The sequence below is a fragment of the Sylvia atricapilla genome, chromosome 5, assembly GCF_009819655.1.
Source record: "Sylvia atricapilla isolate bSylAtr1 chromosome 5, bSylAtr1.pri, whole genome shotgun sequence".
Lineage (NCBI taxonomy): Eukaryota > Metazoa > Chordata > Aves > Passeriformes > Sylviidae > Sylvia > Sylvia atricapilla.
The window spans coordinates 57,978,500-57,995,448 of record NC_089144.1 but is presented as its reverse complement, the minus strand read 5'-3'; the positions used below and the strand labels follow the sequence as shown (position 1 = coordinate 57,995,448).

The 16,949-nt window shown below is 39.2% G+C and overlaps 1 protein-coding gene across 1 annotated transcript in view; it reads right to left on the bottom strand.

Annotated features, from left to right (window-relative positions):
• Positions 1-16,949, bottom strand: part of SCUBE1 (signal peptide, CUB domain and EGF like domain containing 1) — a 190,510-nt gene that overhangs the window by 72,308 nt on the left and 101,253 nt on the right. The window contains exons 6-7 of the mRNA XM_066319599.1: positions 12,080-12,196; positions 9,226-9,315 (exon numbers count right to left, since the gene is read on the bottom strand). Of these exons, the coding sequence (XP_066175696.1) occupies positions 9,226-9,315; positions 12,080-12,196 (207 nt within the window). The remainder of the gene's footprint in view (positions 1-9,225; positions 9,316-12,079; positions 12,197-16,949) is intronic.

Sequence of the window (16,949 nt, the reverse complement as noted above, 5' to 3'; positions counted from 1 at the left end):
TAGTTTGGAAAAAGTGATGATGGTAAGGTATTAGTGCAAAGAGGGCAAAATCCTGCTCAGCTGAGTTGTACTGGCTCCCTGCCCTTAAAGAATGTTGAATTCATTTACTTTAATACACAAAGTGTCTGGAGTTAAATTAATCCTTAAATTGTACCTCCCCTCCTTTCACACCTGAAAAAGCACTTTGCTCTATCTGGGTCAAAGGCTGCCTGTGCAGACATCTCATCTGTTTCCTTCACGTTGGTGCCACTGCATGGTCTCCACCAAAGAGAGCTCTTTCTGAATTCCAAACATGCTGGGGTTTCGGACTGAGGTTCTTTCTCTTCCTCCCAACTTTTATCTAGAGAATCCAGAAATAATTTTAACCACTAGTAGTAGGTGAAGCACATGACTGTGCCTAAGGACTACCTAATTGAATAAAAAAAAAAAAAAAAAAAACGCTGAAGATCCCCCACAAATTCTGATGAAAAATGCACAAATCCTGAAAGCCTGAAACTTGGAAGAGATTCAAACTTAACTCAGGAAAGGCCATTTAATAAAAATAAAATTCTGTGGATTATAAAATTACCTTGCCTTTATATGAGGGAATATGCAGCATGAGTAAGAAAGCCATGAGGCAGAGAAGAGATGATAAGACTGCTGCTGCCATCCATAAAAAGAATTTTACTGAAAGTAGCAGTACATGAGGTACAATGTGCTATGTGGCAGGAGATCAGGGTACAGGGAGGGACCCAAAGGACAACAAGCCCAAGAAGAAACTAAACACACAAAATATTTCAATTTTCAGTTAAGGGAGAACTATGCTATTCTCATGCAAATTAAGCTCTGTGATGCTGAAAGGATAGAGAAAGAGTATTCACAAGAGTATAATGAAACAAACAAATAGCTGTGAACAGATGAAGGAGAAGCTGAAAGAGCTTCATATTCAGGGAATGAAAAGGTAAGACAGAAAGAGTAACTTGCAGGATGTGGAATTCTTCACTTCGTTATGCTTGTCTTCTCATTTCCTTGCAATTTCATGATTGGTAGAATTTTATTTGCATGAAAATAGGATGAGAATTCTGCCCTGCCACATAGGGAATGTGTGAAGAAACAACTAGGTGAATCTTACACTGAATCTCTCAGTTAAAAAAAAGCAAGTCTATTTCTCTTCAGGGAACACTACATACTTAGGAAATGTCACTTCACAGATTAGATGAGGTGTTTTACAAGCATCCTATGAGTCCAGTTTGGTTCTTAAAATTAACACTTGTAGCTGCAATGCTCTCTTTAGATAGAGAAGCTGCATTTAAGAAAAACTGAAATTGTCAGAACATTTCGAAGGAGCATTTTCTCCTGACCTTGGATAAATCTTTCAATCTAAAATAGGAAAGCAAAACAATGGAAAGTATTGTCAAGAATTCTGGATAAGGACAGAGTCTTTATCGTCAGCAAAGAAATGAAGAAAAGGAATTTTTACAAGAAATAGCACACCATTCACAAACTCAATGAATAAAAGTGATGGTAACTCAGGATGAAAAGATCTGCCCTTGGGAGACAGAGAATGCATGAATGACCTCAGGGATTCCTTCCCCCTGTTTGCTATGATTTCATACAGCAAAATAGATCTGACAGAAGGAGTTAAAGCAAGGTCTTGGTTTCACAGTCAGTAACTGAATTACAGAACCTCCTAGCAATATGCCTGCTAATGAAATGTTTGCAATTCTTCCTTGATTAATGCACAAAAAGATTATGATGCATACAGAGCCACATGCTTGGTTTTTTGACAGTGAGCAATTCTAAGTCGGGTAAAAGCCATTCACAAAAAATAAAGACATATTTTAAACAACTGGAAAGAGTCCTAGGAGGCAGTACAACAAAGCTAGGTACTGAAGTACACTCTGGAAAGGTGCTCTTGGCTTAAAGTGACCCTTGGTAGGCTGTAACTGTGATAGAAGTTAACAGCTTTGAAAGAACAGTTGAAAACAAACACTAGCTTGTCCATCATCCTGCTCTTTGAGACAGAAACCTGGGAATAGTATCACTCTCATTCTATTTTGAAAGAGAAAAAAACAAAGCCTGCAGAATCCATTTTTAATTCACACTGGAATGAAACAGTGTAAGACACTAGAAATTTTTCTGATGGCAAACCAGAGCTTGTACACTCTTTACACTAGTGTTTTGATAGTTTAGGCATTAAATTGCCATGTTAGAAACCCAGGTCACATTTTCTATGCTTTTACATTTACTGAAACTGAAAAATCCCTAGCCCTTATCAGGCTATTGATTACCAATAGTGGTCCCAAGGCTGGAACATATACATGAGGCAATAATGAGTTAGTCTGACTTTAAAGACCAACATTTACTTTCAACAGGGGTGGAAATGCACTGTGAAAGGGTCTTTAGAATCATTTCCTCACATTTCAAATGAATATTCTAACACATCGGTTCTGTCTGTGCACATTCTGTCTCCCTATTTCTAAAGATCATTCCAGGCAAAAGCACTGTGAAAACCAGTTTCCTCATAAAACCTACTTTCAAGAAAAAAGGCTTTTGACAGAAAACCCTCATCGGAGGACAAAATTCTTTTAGGTTAAGAATGCGTGGCTTCAGTACGTTCTACAGCTCCTTTTCCTGATCTGCAAAGAAGCTAAATATGGCTCTACCACAGAGTCCTGAAATCCAGAAAATGGTGGATTTCCATATGATCTACACTGTCACTGAGTGGTTTATGCAGTATTTCAAGAGAGATGTTTGATTTTGGATAAGTTATTCACACTAAGTCACCAGCAGAGAGATCTTTGGATGCTGAAAGACTACAGAAGGAAAATTTTCATATTGATATGCCATCATTTTAAACATGGCAGGAGAAAACAAATTTAATTATGAGACTCTGTAATTGTAATTGTAGGTAACCTTGTGGATTCTATTTTCCTGCAATCAAGCAAAAGCTGAATGTCTCTACTGAAGAGAAAACAATGGTTCAAAGAGAGTCCTGTGTGTCATAGAGAGAGGTGGAAGTAAAAAAAAGCACACTATAGAAATTAGAAGTTTTTTATTTGTCAGGTGCTCCAGACAAGTTGGTCAAAGCACATTTGATGTTCAGGATTAATAGGGCAGCCTAATACTTAGATAACTGGGGGTTAAGAAAAGATGCCATATGGCTGACTATTAAACTCAGATGACTCAAGGCATGTGATGTTGAGTACCACTTTTGGTTCAAATGGGTAAACCCAAGCTCTAAATTTGTAAATTTCTCTGCCTTTTTTGATGTGACAGGTATTTAAATACTTGACTTTGCTACAAATGCTGTAAGTCATGGCCACAAGCTCAAGTTGTGTGATTTTTATTTAATATGATGAGCAGCTCATTAAAATCCATTGCAGGTACTGGACTGAAGATATGAAACCTAAACAGCTTTGGCCAGGACAGGATAAACACAGTTACCTTGGCTGATATTTCCAGGTACTTTCAGGAGGCACAAGACTGCATGGAAGAGCTGACCAGCAGACAGAGAAGGGAGTACTGGCATGTCATTAAAGTGGCCAGAGCCTGACTTGCACTTGTGATCTATTGTTCTGAACTGGCTTTGGCTGTTTACTATAATGTTTGGGATCCTTGGAGTTGAGCTGATGGGGAAGTACAATTTCCACAGCAAGCAAAGCCAAACAAAGAGATGATTCTGCCCCCCCAAAATATGCAGGGAGGATATTCTCTGTCATACACTAATCCATGGCAGAAATGCCCAAATTGCAATTTCCACAGCTCACATCTCTAGTTATTGCTGTGCAGGGGGAACGGTCTTAGCTGACTGCACACTCACCTTTCCAGGCAGGTAGCTGGGTGCTCGTTTTAAACGGCTGGAAAGCCACTGATAAGATAATGGAAGAGGAGATACCCGAAGAAATCAAATTATGCTTGCCATAACAAGGGAAAGTACAGAACTAGCAAAAATACTACCTTATTTGCTGGTTATGTGCCTGGAATACAGTCAGACCACAGCCCTGCCTGTGAACAACTTCTAGGAAATCAGGGATGAAATGTAATACAGGTGCATATATATCCCAGCCTGGCAAAGCTGGTCCTTGTTGGTTTCCAAATGGCACCACAGAAGCAATCTAGGCAGAAGTAAAATTGAGAAGTAACAAAGACCAGCACAGTCCTGATGCACTTTACAGCTTACACCAGCATTTCATCTGACAGTAGAGTACTTTGGAGGGCTCTTAGGAACCAGCTTCCAGGGAAAAGAATTGCATCACTCTCTTTGAGGTGGGTTCCAAATAACCTTACTGATTACCCAAAAAGTCGGTGTCCAATAGCAAAGTCCTCAGCTGACCTGACATTGAATTAGCTGAGTATGTCTTGTGAAGGAGTGAATTTCTGTGCAGAGTTTGGATTTCTGAAGACACCTCTATCAGTGGTGTCTGTTTTGAGTCCTTTAAGTATGTAAGGGAAATTACTACAATTCCTCAACTTCAGGATGGGCTCATTGTCCTGTTGCTCCTTGCTATATTCAAAAGATCTTTGTACACCCCTCTTCTTGTGACAAGAAAGAACCAACATTGTATCTTCTAGGGCCAGAGCAAGAACATTTTATGGTCAAAGTGAGCTCTTACAACAGTAATCTTGGGGAAGAATGGAAAAGGGAGTGAAGGTGAGGAAGATGCATAGTATTGGCTGTTGTTCGGAAGTCACCTCACGTCAAGCCCAAATGAACCTGACCCACTGACTGCTAAAGGGTAGAGGAAGGAAAATGGAACATAGTGAGAAATGAGTCAGGTCTGCATCTTCAGAAAGAGCTGATCAGAGGACAGGATCTAACAAACAGCCTCCACAAAACATCATGGTAGTGTTGCTAAAACACTTTACAAATTCATGCAGTCTAGTAAGGCCTGGGATGATGGCAATGTAGCAAGTGACTACATTTTTAAAGACCATACAAAAAAACACCTCATAAAATTACTTGATTCAAAGAGTTGATGTAAAGAGCAGCCAAAGAGCAAAGAATTATCTCTGACTAGGAGAGGAAGACACCTTGAGTCTAAATTTCAGACAGTTTTGCAGTTCTGGTTCCTCAAAGACAAAGTTTCCAGCCACCTGTCATGTCTTTGTTAGCACTTCACTTATTTGTAATGAGGGAGCCTGATGGTATTACTGATGTTATGAATTCTATTTCTGTGACTAGAATATCAAGTTCTAAAAGAAGGTTTCTAAAAGGCTTCTAAAAGAAAGCTTCAGAATATCAACAGACAATTGCTCTGTTAAAACTTTACAGCCTTTTTGAGTGAAAGACAGTGGCCAAGGATAATGTTAAGCCCATAAGACTTAATTATTTACAATTTATTTAATGATGAAGTGCTAGGCTGCTGGACAATTTATTTTTACAGTTGTAGACTGTGACTCTTTGACTTATGAGTTCTATCCAGTGCTATGACAGCAAAAAGAGATATAGAAACATGAATAAAAGTAACTTCCATTGCTGAACATGTGACGCTGGACAAAATATTTTGAAGATAAATGCATTAGTAGGGTTAACTGGAAATTCATTGATTCTGAAGTTGTGTGCCCATACTAGAATGGCTCTCATATAGGTAGGCAGGGCAGATTGTACTGTGATTCACACTCATTCTGGATTTAGACCAAAAAATATGTGAAATGCACCAGTCCACTCCTCTAACTGGGTAAGGTAGACTCATGCCTGATGCTATGACAGAAAAAATAGTCATGGCAAATGGGTTTCCAGGGAAAAGAAGGTAAAGAAAAATGGAGAAGGTCTCTATGATGCTCCTAAGAAATATACAAAACAGAAAAAAATCTGTTATACCATACCAAACAGAGATTTGAACATAATTTTAAGAACTGAAGGCTGTGCTCAGCTAACTGCAAGATGAACCATACCAGACATGGATTGTCTTGCCATTGACTGTACATAGCCCTTCTGCTTTGTAGCAAGTGCAAGGTGTTTTGCAACATGTTCTGCTAAGGGCATGTAATGTGCCTTAGAGATGATGGCACAGCTCTGGTTTAGGAGCTATGCCCCTCTGCAGGATCACTGTCCTTCCTTTTCTATGGAATGCTCATGGCTCAAGGCCCAATTTACAGCAGCCCCCACAGAACCGAGGCAGAACCTCCCCAGGAACCCCCCTGGAGTACAGCTAAGGCTGCACTGCCTCCAGTCCACGATGGCAATGGCCAAGGGGAAGTGAAGAAGAGGGAAATGGGTTGTATGAGTGTTCACTGATCAGACAACAGCCATTCAGTGCCATCTCTGTAATGGCAGCACTCTTGACTCTGAATCCAAGTGCTTTTCTCTGATCCAGAGAAATGAGTGACAGCTGGAAGCCCTCAGGGTCTGTCCAAACATTCTGAAAAAGTTGGATGAAAATTTCTAGGCATCTTTGGACAGTCCTAAAGGGTAGTTGCCTGTAAGTCATCAGAGGAGACCAGTTTCTCATCTGTCCCATAAGCTCTAGATAAGGATGCATCTAACAGAAAGGAAAATAGTGTATTCATCTAGTTTTATCTGTTTAAGATTCAGCCACAAGTCACAGGATTACAGCATGACTTGGACACAGGCTCCTGTAAGAGCCAGTTTGAGATACAGAGGTGGCCAGTCTTGGTGTAGCAAAGTGACTGCTCTAGGCAGCCTTGTCTGACAGCAAGACCATTCTAAAACAATCTTGTCAAGCCTATTCTGGGCCTTGGCTGACATTAAGGGTTATACAGATCATAGTCATTTTGACAGCATGCAACAAATGACAGGGGACTAGCAATTATCATCCCAGGACTTGCAACTAAAAAGCACCTTTCATCATATTACTACAATTTCATAAAGTCATCTAATTTTCCTACTCTCCCAAGACTGCCTGCAGGAGGGTCAAAAATCACAGTCCATTTAGAAAAACTGGGAAAAATGTTTCCTGAGGAGCCTAGCAGTACTACCTAAAAGAGCTGTTTAGAAAACATCTGAAGGCATATGGAATTTAATGGAAATGCCACAACACTTTGGAAAGAGTAAGACTGCATTAAAAAAAAAAAAAAAAAGTTCTGAGTACCAGCAATCATCAGAAACAAACAAATAGAAAAGTCCCTAAATATTAAGCCACCCACTCAGATCTCACTGACTAATTAAATTACTTTTCCTCTCTAGTTAATGTTTTCCTAAGGAATCAGTGGTTTAAACACATCACGTCCAGAAACTCTCAGCTCTCAGCTGATACTCGCTAATACAGGAAGTAATGAAGAGTTCAACAGTGTATTTTGCAAACTGGATTTTAAACTATCTCCTTAAGCTTGTTTCTAGGGTCTATGTTCAATTTCTAGGGTCTATGTTCAACTTGGAACTTGCAGACCTGATGTAATTAAGGCTATTACTAATCTTTTTAATGCTAAACTTTTTAATGCTATTTGCCTGGACTCTTAGAAGCAGTGAGAGCTTATTTTCAGGTTGGATATTTATTTTTTTCAGAGGGTGAGGCATCCACACAGTGCACTACGTTGCCCAGTACCTCTAGAGAGTACTGTATATGCTATTTGTGGCTGGGCAAACTCACCATTAAGACCCAGCGGGTTGCATTTTTCACTGGTCTAGAGGCCTTTTGGCACATTTATTTTCCTGACTTCTTGTGAGACTATAGGTCTAATTGAGATTATAGCTAAAAGTGTTAATAGCACATTTATAAAGCAAGAAGAGCTGTCTCATAGATTTTGTTAGGTTAAATTATTTGAAATTGTGTATCATTAAAAAATTAAACTCTATGGGTCACTTGCTAGGTCTGCAAACTAACTGGAAATTAGCAATCATGGATAATCTAAAAATAAAGGAACATATGCCCAGGTTTTCACATGAAGGAAGATATTTTACCTTAGTCTCGTCACCTAATACCCTTACAGATTCATAACACCATGCCATTTCCTACGCAGGGGTTGTATGCTGGCCTCTGGGTAAATGAATTATCTGTCATGGATGACAAGATACAAATGATATGGAAACTTTATAAATATTTCCACCTACTGCAACTATTAGCCCAGCAATCAACTAGATATTCAAAGTGAGGCTTTGGTCTCCGTGAGGTGGTCACTCCAGATAGGTATGGATGCTCACAGGCAGAGCTGAGCTTTCCAAAGGCTAGCACGACAGTCTGCAAAGGACTCAGTGGTTTTAAGAAAAGAAACAGTAACCCTGAGGGAAGAGAGCAGAACTTTGTCCTGCTAGAATCTCTTCTGTGGTGATGAATCTCTGTCTTGAAAGTGGGTCCATTGGGTACATCTCACCAATGGTCACTACATTCAAAACCTAGTGGAAATAATTTTATGAGACGAGTAGGGCATCAGAGTGGAAAATACAGAGAAATAAACCACCTGAAAACTTCCAAGCATCATTCAGCAGTCTGTGCTACTCTGTGCTCTTTGTCTCCTGCAAAGTCTGGCAGAGGCCCAGCCACTCAACCCTTTCTATTCCCAAAAGGCCATTCTCACTAACAGCCAGAAATGTAAAGCGAAGGAGACAAGCACAAGGGTGTGCAATGGGTTAACTGAGAGCAGAAGCTAAAGAATTATCTTCACTGTTCAGTGCACTTCCTACTCTCTTCCACTCTCAGGCTCCAACAACACAGTCACAGAAACAAGCCATGCCTCAGAAAGAAGAATGTACAGAAGCTCACTAGTCACTAGGGAAAGATCTTTCAGTTCTGTCTAAAATAGCTGCACAAAGGAAATCAATGAATTTCCAGTCATAGTATTTACATTTCAATCAGAAGAACAGGAAATTTTAATTAGGCAAATACACTTGTTCATTTAACACTATGGATGTAACAGAACACTGGTTTTTTATCGTCATCATCATCATCATCCACTTTTAAGTCAATAGGCAGGTCTGCAACAGGAGATTTTTCACGAATTCTACAGCAACACATACACACAAACACAAATCACATGTAAAAAGTAGTTTGCATAAGCTAAGTAAGGTTAATGGCAAAAGCTTCTTTCTATGCAGAGAAAATGGAACATTAAAGCTGCAGCATTAGGAAAAAAAGTTTAAAAACAAGGAATGAAGTTGTACAACAGATGAGAACTTAACAAAATTGGTGACCTTTCCACACAGATGAAGTCAGGTTAAAAAAAAAAATCCAGGCCAAACCAAAACCAAAGGAGACCAAAACCAAACGAGACCAAAAGAGAACCTCCCCCCACATACATACAGACAAAAGTGAGAGCACAACAAAGGAAGTGGAAGAAAAGTGTTACCCATAAGTAGCCGCCGTTTCACCCGCTTGTCCACATCAGCTACTGACGTGGCATTGTACTCAGAACTCTCAATTGCAGCCTCATCCTTCTCTAAAACACAAGTAAGGGACAAACATGGAGCAGTTGGTTAATCACAAGCCCAATTTTCCGCTGCCTAAGACAGTTTCTTGGTATGGCACAGCCAAAGCCAAGAAGCAAGGCATGAAAGCACTAAATCCCCGTTAGAGAGTTAATTCCCTTTGAGAACCCAGGAAAAAATTAGAAGGGTGTTTAGGGAAAGGAGGAGGAAAGTGGGTGAGAAGAAAGAATGGTCAAATCAGAAGTAATTAACCACATAGAAGAAGCTGGCTTTCTACTGGAGAGCAAGACAGCTAACATGGGTGCCCCAGAGAGGTGTTAATGACAGAAAGTAAAATTCAGGAAGGCTAGTTAAATTACTGAAGACAAACTAGGCTAATGGGGGCACCAGGATCTGAAGGTGGCAAGTAGAAGAAGACTGACAGACAGAGAGAGCAAGAAGAGTCCGGTGATGGATGGGCACGGATGCACCACAGCCTTGTACACATCGACACACTGAGAAACGAAACAACAGCATGCGAATTAAACAACAACAACAACAAAAATAAACAAACAACAAACCAAACAAACACAAAAAAAGATCAATTTGGGCAGTGCTGGTTGCCTGCTTGTCTATGAAACACTACTAGCTAAACATTCAATGCTAGGAGAGATGTTGCAAGAACATAGTTTAGTAATTTTATTAGCATGCAGTGAGCAGGATGATGTCATCAGAGGTCACTTTACAAGGTAGTCTCTGACATCCTACATGTAAGAGTTTCATACATAATGAGGACTTTAGTTATACTTCATTAGAAATACACAGAAACAGTCACAAGTGTGGGAAGAGATGATCAGTAGGCGAAATAAAATTAAAGATTTCTGATACAGGAGAGCAATGGAGAAGCAGCAGCTGGGTAAATGATTTGTAGGAAAAGGGAAATACTCATTAGGAAAACAAAAAACAAAAATGCAAGTGGGGACTTTCACATGCAGCAAACACTAAAAAAAAAGGTTAAGACAAGCAAACGAAGACAAAATATGTTAGACAAAGGGTCAACAAGTATTTATCTGGCATTGCAGAAGTTTGCATTCTTGCAGTGATGCCTGGAATATATACACCACTGAAGACAGCAAACACTGGAATCACTGAAGTGAGGAGGAGGAGGAGGCTGGCAGGTTTGTTTGTGGCAACTCTACATGGTTGAGTGGTAACAAGAAGTTGTTTTGTTTTGTTTTTAACAAGTTCTAGATGGGATCAGGCTGCAATAGAGGCTTTTGTTTGAGTTTGTTTGTTTTTTTTTTCTCTGTAAATAATTAATAAACGTCAGTTATCAGACAAGACAGGCAATCAGGAACCATCACCAGAAAGCAGGAATAAAAATGTAAAAAATAAATAAAAAAATTAGAAGTATTCTAAGAGAAAGAACTATTTTAGAGGGAAGAAAATCAGCACAGGCAGTAATATGTGACTTACATCACAAGACCAAGAAATGTAACAAGGAGTTGTATGTATTACATTACAAAAATGGGAAAAAAAAATAGATGCAATGTACACAGCTTTTAAAATAATTTTTTACATGCTGGAAAAAATAAAACATCAATCCAAGGATATTAGTGAACAATAAATAGAAGATCAATTATCCATTCAATAAAACCTGCCATCAAGGCTCTCACTCTTGCAAGGTCTCCCCATCTGGAACTGCCACAGGACAGGGATTGTAGGATGGAGCCTTCCGGTTTCAAGAGGCACTTGCTGAGAGATCCCCTGCACTCACACCCACCTTGTGCAGACAAAAAGGCAGAGCCCAGCTCTGAGCCCCGCTCAGCTTTACCTCTGCCAGCATAAACCTCTCCCTACCCCACAATCTGTGCAATTCAACCCCTCAGAAGCAAGCAAGGCTCTGGGCAGCACAGAGCTTTATGCCATGGATCTGACCAAGACAGGCTGGCTAAAAGTAACTAACAGATTTCCATGGGTTTCAAATGCTCTGTCTTGCAGTATAGGAGAGAAAATATGATAAATATGTGTCTGTGTTTTTTAACCTCAGGAAATGACTAAGAATTTGTAGGAACTTGAAATTATACAAACAAAAAAAGTCAACATGTCCACAATGCCAATGAAAACCATTACGGATTTCAGGTTCTGATCTGTGAGTATGAATTTTCAAATGTTAACTTGCACTACGCAAAAATGCACTTTTTATTTAATTTTTTTTAGTGGAGTGGGAAGAAATGGTGTTAAGCAAATTATATATTTTATAATCATAAATATTTGCAAAGCATCTGTCAAGATGCTCCATGTCTTGACTGGCTTTTTCCTACTGATATTCTGAATGAAAGCTTCGTCACTACAAGTGCTGTAGCTTTTAGAATCATGAAAGATACACCAGGGAAAAAAGCACATAATGATGACTCCTTTTCCCTGGTAACAGCTCAGAAAAGGAGGTAATTTTTCTAACCTTGCTCAAGCAAGGAAGTCTTGACTAACGAACGTGAACCGAAGAGCTGAACTTTCATTCAAAATGATGAACCTTCTACACCTTTTTAACTTCAAAAATAGTTACGAACAGAAACACAAGTTACAAAGCGAGTAACAAAGGGATACTTCATTAACAAAACATTTTGACAGAACACGCACAAACGCTTCCCTGTGTGCCTGGCTGAGCCAGGAGCTGCTGGAGCACCCTTCTGTCAGTGCAGAACCCCTGTGGGATGCACACACACAGACACACACACTCACGGCACAGAGATCCCGAGCAACCCGAAACCAAATGTGCTGCAGAGAAGTACTCACCAATGCAGGTTCGGCCATCTGAGTGCAGGGCATACTTCTGATGACAACCACACACAGGACCAGTATCTGTGTCATCACAGGTGTGCTGGCAGCCTCCATTCCCATAGTTACAGGTTACTAGTTAAGCCCCATATGAATGTGTATATATGTATATACAAATAAAATGACAATGAAACCAATTAGTCTTGAGAACCTTTCGGAACATAGAAGAGCAGTAACATACCAAGACACAACACAACATAACATTTGTGCTTGCAATTATTTCTGTTTCTTCCTTCTACTCCCTCCCTTCTGCTTGTCTCATGCCCTAGCCTCAATCCACATAGTGAAGAAAAAAAGAGAAAAAAAAAATAAAGGCATTTTCCTCACTCTATTTGTGTTTATAATTTTAGTGTGGCTCTTAGCCAATTCCATGCCTTCCTAAAAGATACATGCTTCATATCCATGATGAAATTAACAGTCTACCAATACAAATGTATAGTTTCAGGTCTACAGACAGCATCTCTGTTTTGCTGCCCCTTCATTCTCTCAGCAGAGGAAGCAGACACCAAGCAGCAAGAACAGAACCACAGAAGTCTTGAAATCTACTCTATCAAGTGCTGGCCCCCTTAAAACAAGTTTAAAAATAAAACAGGAAATGTTTGTTTGGTTTGTTTTTTTTCCTCTGCAACAAAAAGTACACAGTTGTTATGGCTCTGCCATGTGCTGGCCTGAACCAGGAGGGAAGCATTGGAGATGCCACTTTCACTTCTAGGAATATAGTGAAGAACAGCTTTTAGCAATTCAAATATTCTCTGGTGAAAAAAAGTAGTTAACACACATTAAAGTGTTTTTTTTTTTTTTTTTTTTTTTTTTTTTTTTTTTTTTTTGTGAGAATAGGTAGAGTTTTGAAGGCTACATGAATTAGTTTATCAGTTTAAATTAATTTCCTTTGTCACATGGTGAATTTAATTTCTGCCAGCTATGACAAACCAGATTTAAAATATTAAGCTGGCTAGCACCATTTAATAAAGCCTCTCACTTGCCCCTGTGTCATTTCATTCTTTGCAGCTGCACACCTTGCTGCTGAATAACAGTTCTGATCTGACTGATTTCTGAATTAAATTTTCTGTCTTTATTTGTACTAGGTTCTTCTACTGGTAAATATATACTGGCAAATATGGGGGAAAATCCAATATGCCATTATTTAGTTATATACTCATAATTTCAGAGGACTTAAATATTTTGAAAAGTTGTGGCAATTTAAATGCAGACTACATTTATTTAAATACTGACTCCCAGTAATCAGAAGGAACTTTGTCACATTGATCTTAGCAGAATTTTCTGTCTAGATAAGACTTCACAAAAGAGGCAGGGTAGCAAGTTGCAATATACAGTAAAACCAAGATAATGATTAACGGGATTTGAAAATCATGTATATAACTAAAATCTGAGGTTGTATCTAATGCAAGAGGGCTAAGTTCATATATTTTCTCACTGAACTCAGTGACCCTGCTTTAATTCTAGCTCCTGGAAATGGAGTAGACTGGAATTTTCCATCCCAGTAACTAGAAATGAAATATCCCACCTCTGGTGTGAGTGCCTCAGTGCTGAGCAGCCATGTCACTCTCAGTAATCACTGAAGTATTTAGCTTAAAATGGAACAGTTCTAAAAAAAGCAACTGAGGGAGACCCACCACAGCATACCCAACAAAATTCCCATTAAAACCTCCTGCCAGTATGGGAACCACAAGTTTACAATTTCAGCTCCTGAATTCTGGCAAAGATCACAATAGGAATTATCCACCTCTTGAGTACAGACCTGAGGCCACTACAGGTGCAAGCATCCTTGGTCCTTCCCACTGTGCACTTGAAATAAAAACCCTTGTGCTGTTCAGAGATAGAGGTAATAGCCTTGGTGGCAAGAATAATCTCTGAGAAGAGAGACTGCCTGGATTCTCACCTCATTTTCCAGGAATATCACTGTTTTATCCAACTGGAAAGAATGGCAGTGAGAAAGTCAGGGAAACCTGCCTGATCCATGTTCCCTTTTTGGATCTTGACAGTTTGTGCATTAGACTTGAAAATGGAAATTGTGGGTTCAGTCCAATTGGACAGAGGAGGGAATATATCTCAAATCATAAGAATCCTAAACTTGCAAGGAATTACATTACAGAACCCCCTAAACAACAGCCACCCTTGGGCATTCTTTCTCCTTCTCCACTTTTATAGCTTACTTAATAATTAATTTTTGTGAAAAAATAGCTGAAGCAAATCAGTCTGCTCTGCATCCAAAGGAAGCAACATTTCTTTCCCTTCATTGCACAGTAACATTTTGCCTTTTTTTTTTTTTTTTTAATGCAAAACAAACAAAATGCTATGTCAATTCTCTATTCTTAAAATTCCCACCGTTCCTATTCAGATATATTTATTACTTGACCCCATATGCGTCTAGGACTATGTGGAGTTTCTATCCTTGCTGGACTGCAGTGCCATCACAAATTAACTTAAAGGTGTTGTTTATTCCAGATGTTTAAATACATTTCTAGCCAACAGTATTTTTACTGAGGATTTTAAAGTGCAATCAGCAACAAAGTGCATATTTGAAAAATGTGACTGCAGTGGTTATTTTTGGCATTCCTTGCTGAAAGCCTCTGCTGGCAGAGATGAAAATATCTTAACATGCTTGCTCTGACCCACGTAATACGAGGAATTTTTCCTTTCTATATTTGTCTATGAAAAAATTGCACTAGACTGATGGCATTTATAGCAAATCCTGCAGAATCACACTTTTACAGCTTCCCTGCATATTAAAGTTACTGGTTCCCGTTCCCCCCAGTCCATGAATGCGCATGTAGGTCAGTTCCTTTTCCTGTCTCCTAGAAACATTAGTAAATCATGTTTTTGAAGGAATTGAATTTCTGTCTAGACTACAATTTATTTATTTATTTTAAGTAACTTGAGTCAACATTTTGAAGTTTGACAGCTCTACAGGTGAAATTGGTACAAAATCCAGTTGTAAAATATGTCACTTCAATTTTCTTACAGCACTCATTCTGTGGCAGTGACACAGTGGGAAGTTTCTCTTGCTTAGAGGAAAAGAATCACAAATATTTAGAAAGCTAATGGACATCCAGATCTACTCCATTTTTGTCAGAAAGAATTAAAGCAATATTAATGAGAATTCATGAAGTGCTATTTTTAAAACTATTTCTGATAAATCTGGACTGTGCAGCTATGCAAACAACTGTGTGCTCATTCAGAGTCTGACACTAAAGAGGCAAACAGGCAAAATGGCAAATTCCAAGACACAGATCACCTTAAAATATCATAAATCATGTCAAAATGAAAGAGATGGAAAATAGGAATTTTTTTTTTAAACCAGAGGAGAATATTTACCTATCTGTTAGAACTCCGACACACTTATTCCCACATGGCAGATTTAAAACCAGAGTAACATCTTTTGACAGTGCTTTAGCATTTGCATATGTCTTAAGTGCAGTCAAAAAGCTGGGCTCTTTCCCTCAGTGGGAGAAATGCCCTGTACAACAGCAGAGAAGCCCTACAATGACACACACTCTCTGTGGGACACATCCAGTGCTGGCAGCCAAATCACCAGCCTGTTCTCCCAACACTCTTCCATGTGGATAAAGAGCATGAGGGCTGACATTGAGGCTTCAAAGTGCCTTCAGACCAGATTAATTCTTTTCACTGACTACAATGCTCAGGGTCCTGGGCTGGCCAGACACCTTTCAGGCCCTGGCAGGTGGCATAATGGCCCTACCTGTCCACTTGCCCACACTGGAACCAGCAGCATCTAGTCAGATTGACTGGGCTGAGCCAAACAGTCCTGAGACACAGCTTGGCATGTGGGCCAGTGCTTACACCCAGAGAAATATATGGGCTAGTCTAGAAAGGAGATTTTGATCATGAAAAATGAAAAACAACTGTCTGAAAGAGAAAACACACCTTAAAGAACAAGAAGGGTTTTAATGTACATATTCCACTAAGTATTGATATTGATATTTCAAGCTAAACTCCCCAGAAGACAGAAAATACCAGAATTTGGCCTCACTCTACAGCGTAATTCCTTTTATCAGTGCTTCTGTGAAGTTTCACAGAATCCTCTTTCTGGTCCATCTTACATGGCCATGAAAAGAAGTACTTGCAAACATATGGCCAGTTATTTAATCTAACATTTATTACTCGGTAACCTAGAAAATTGTCCAAGACAACAGTGTCCTGATCCTGCCCATATGTGGACTGATATATATACCATGGCTCAGATGCCACAGAATTTGTCACAAGACAGATAGTTCATTTTTTGTAGAATGGGTTCCTCAAATGAACATATTGTCATTCCAGATAACTTGAAAATTGCACTGTTTCTTAACTAAATCGGCCGTTAAATACATAATTTGCATAAATATATGGGCACCTCTATGTGATAAAGCTGTGCATGCAACATTGCCTACGTGATTTATTCTAGTATGGCTTCACATTTTTAACATTTTGGGATTTTCGTACTGATAGCAAACAGTTGCATGAGGACATTTGTCAGCTGGAGCTGAAAAGCTGCCACTTGGAATAGGGAGGTTGGCATTTTATTGTAAATGTACTAGATAGGATTTTTAGATTTATTTTGCTCTAGCCTTCCTGCTCACTTAAACCATTATTATCCAAGGAGGCAGATAGAAACAGCTGTATGTAGGGTTACCCAGCATTTTTCATTAAAAGATTCAGCTTTTACTTGTTTATAACTCTTTCAGGCTGCAACCTGCAAGTATGTCAATCTGCTTTAGATTACCTCTTATTTTTAAGCTTCCAGCTAAGAAAGAGAGAACCATAAAATGTCTTGGTTTGTTCATATTTGGGGAAAAAAAATCTTCCG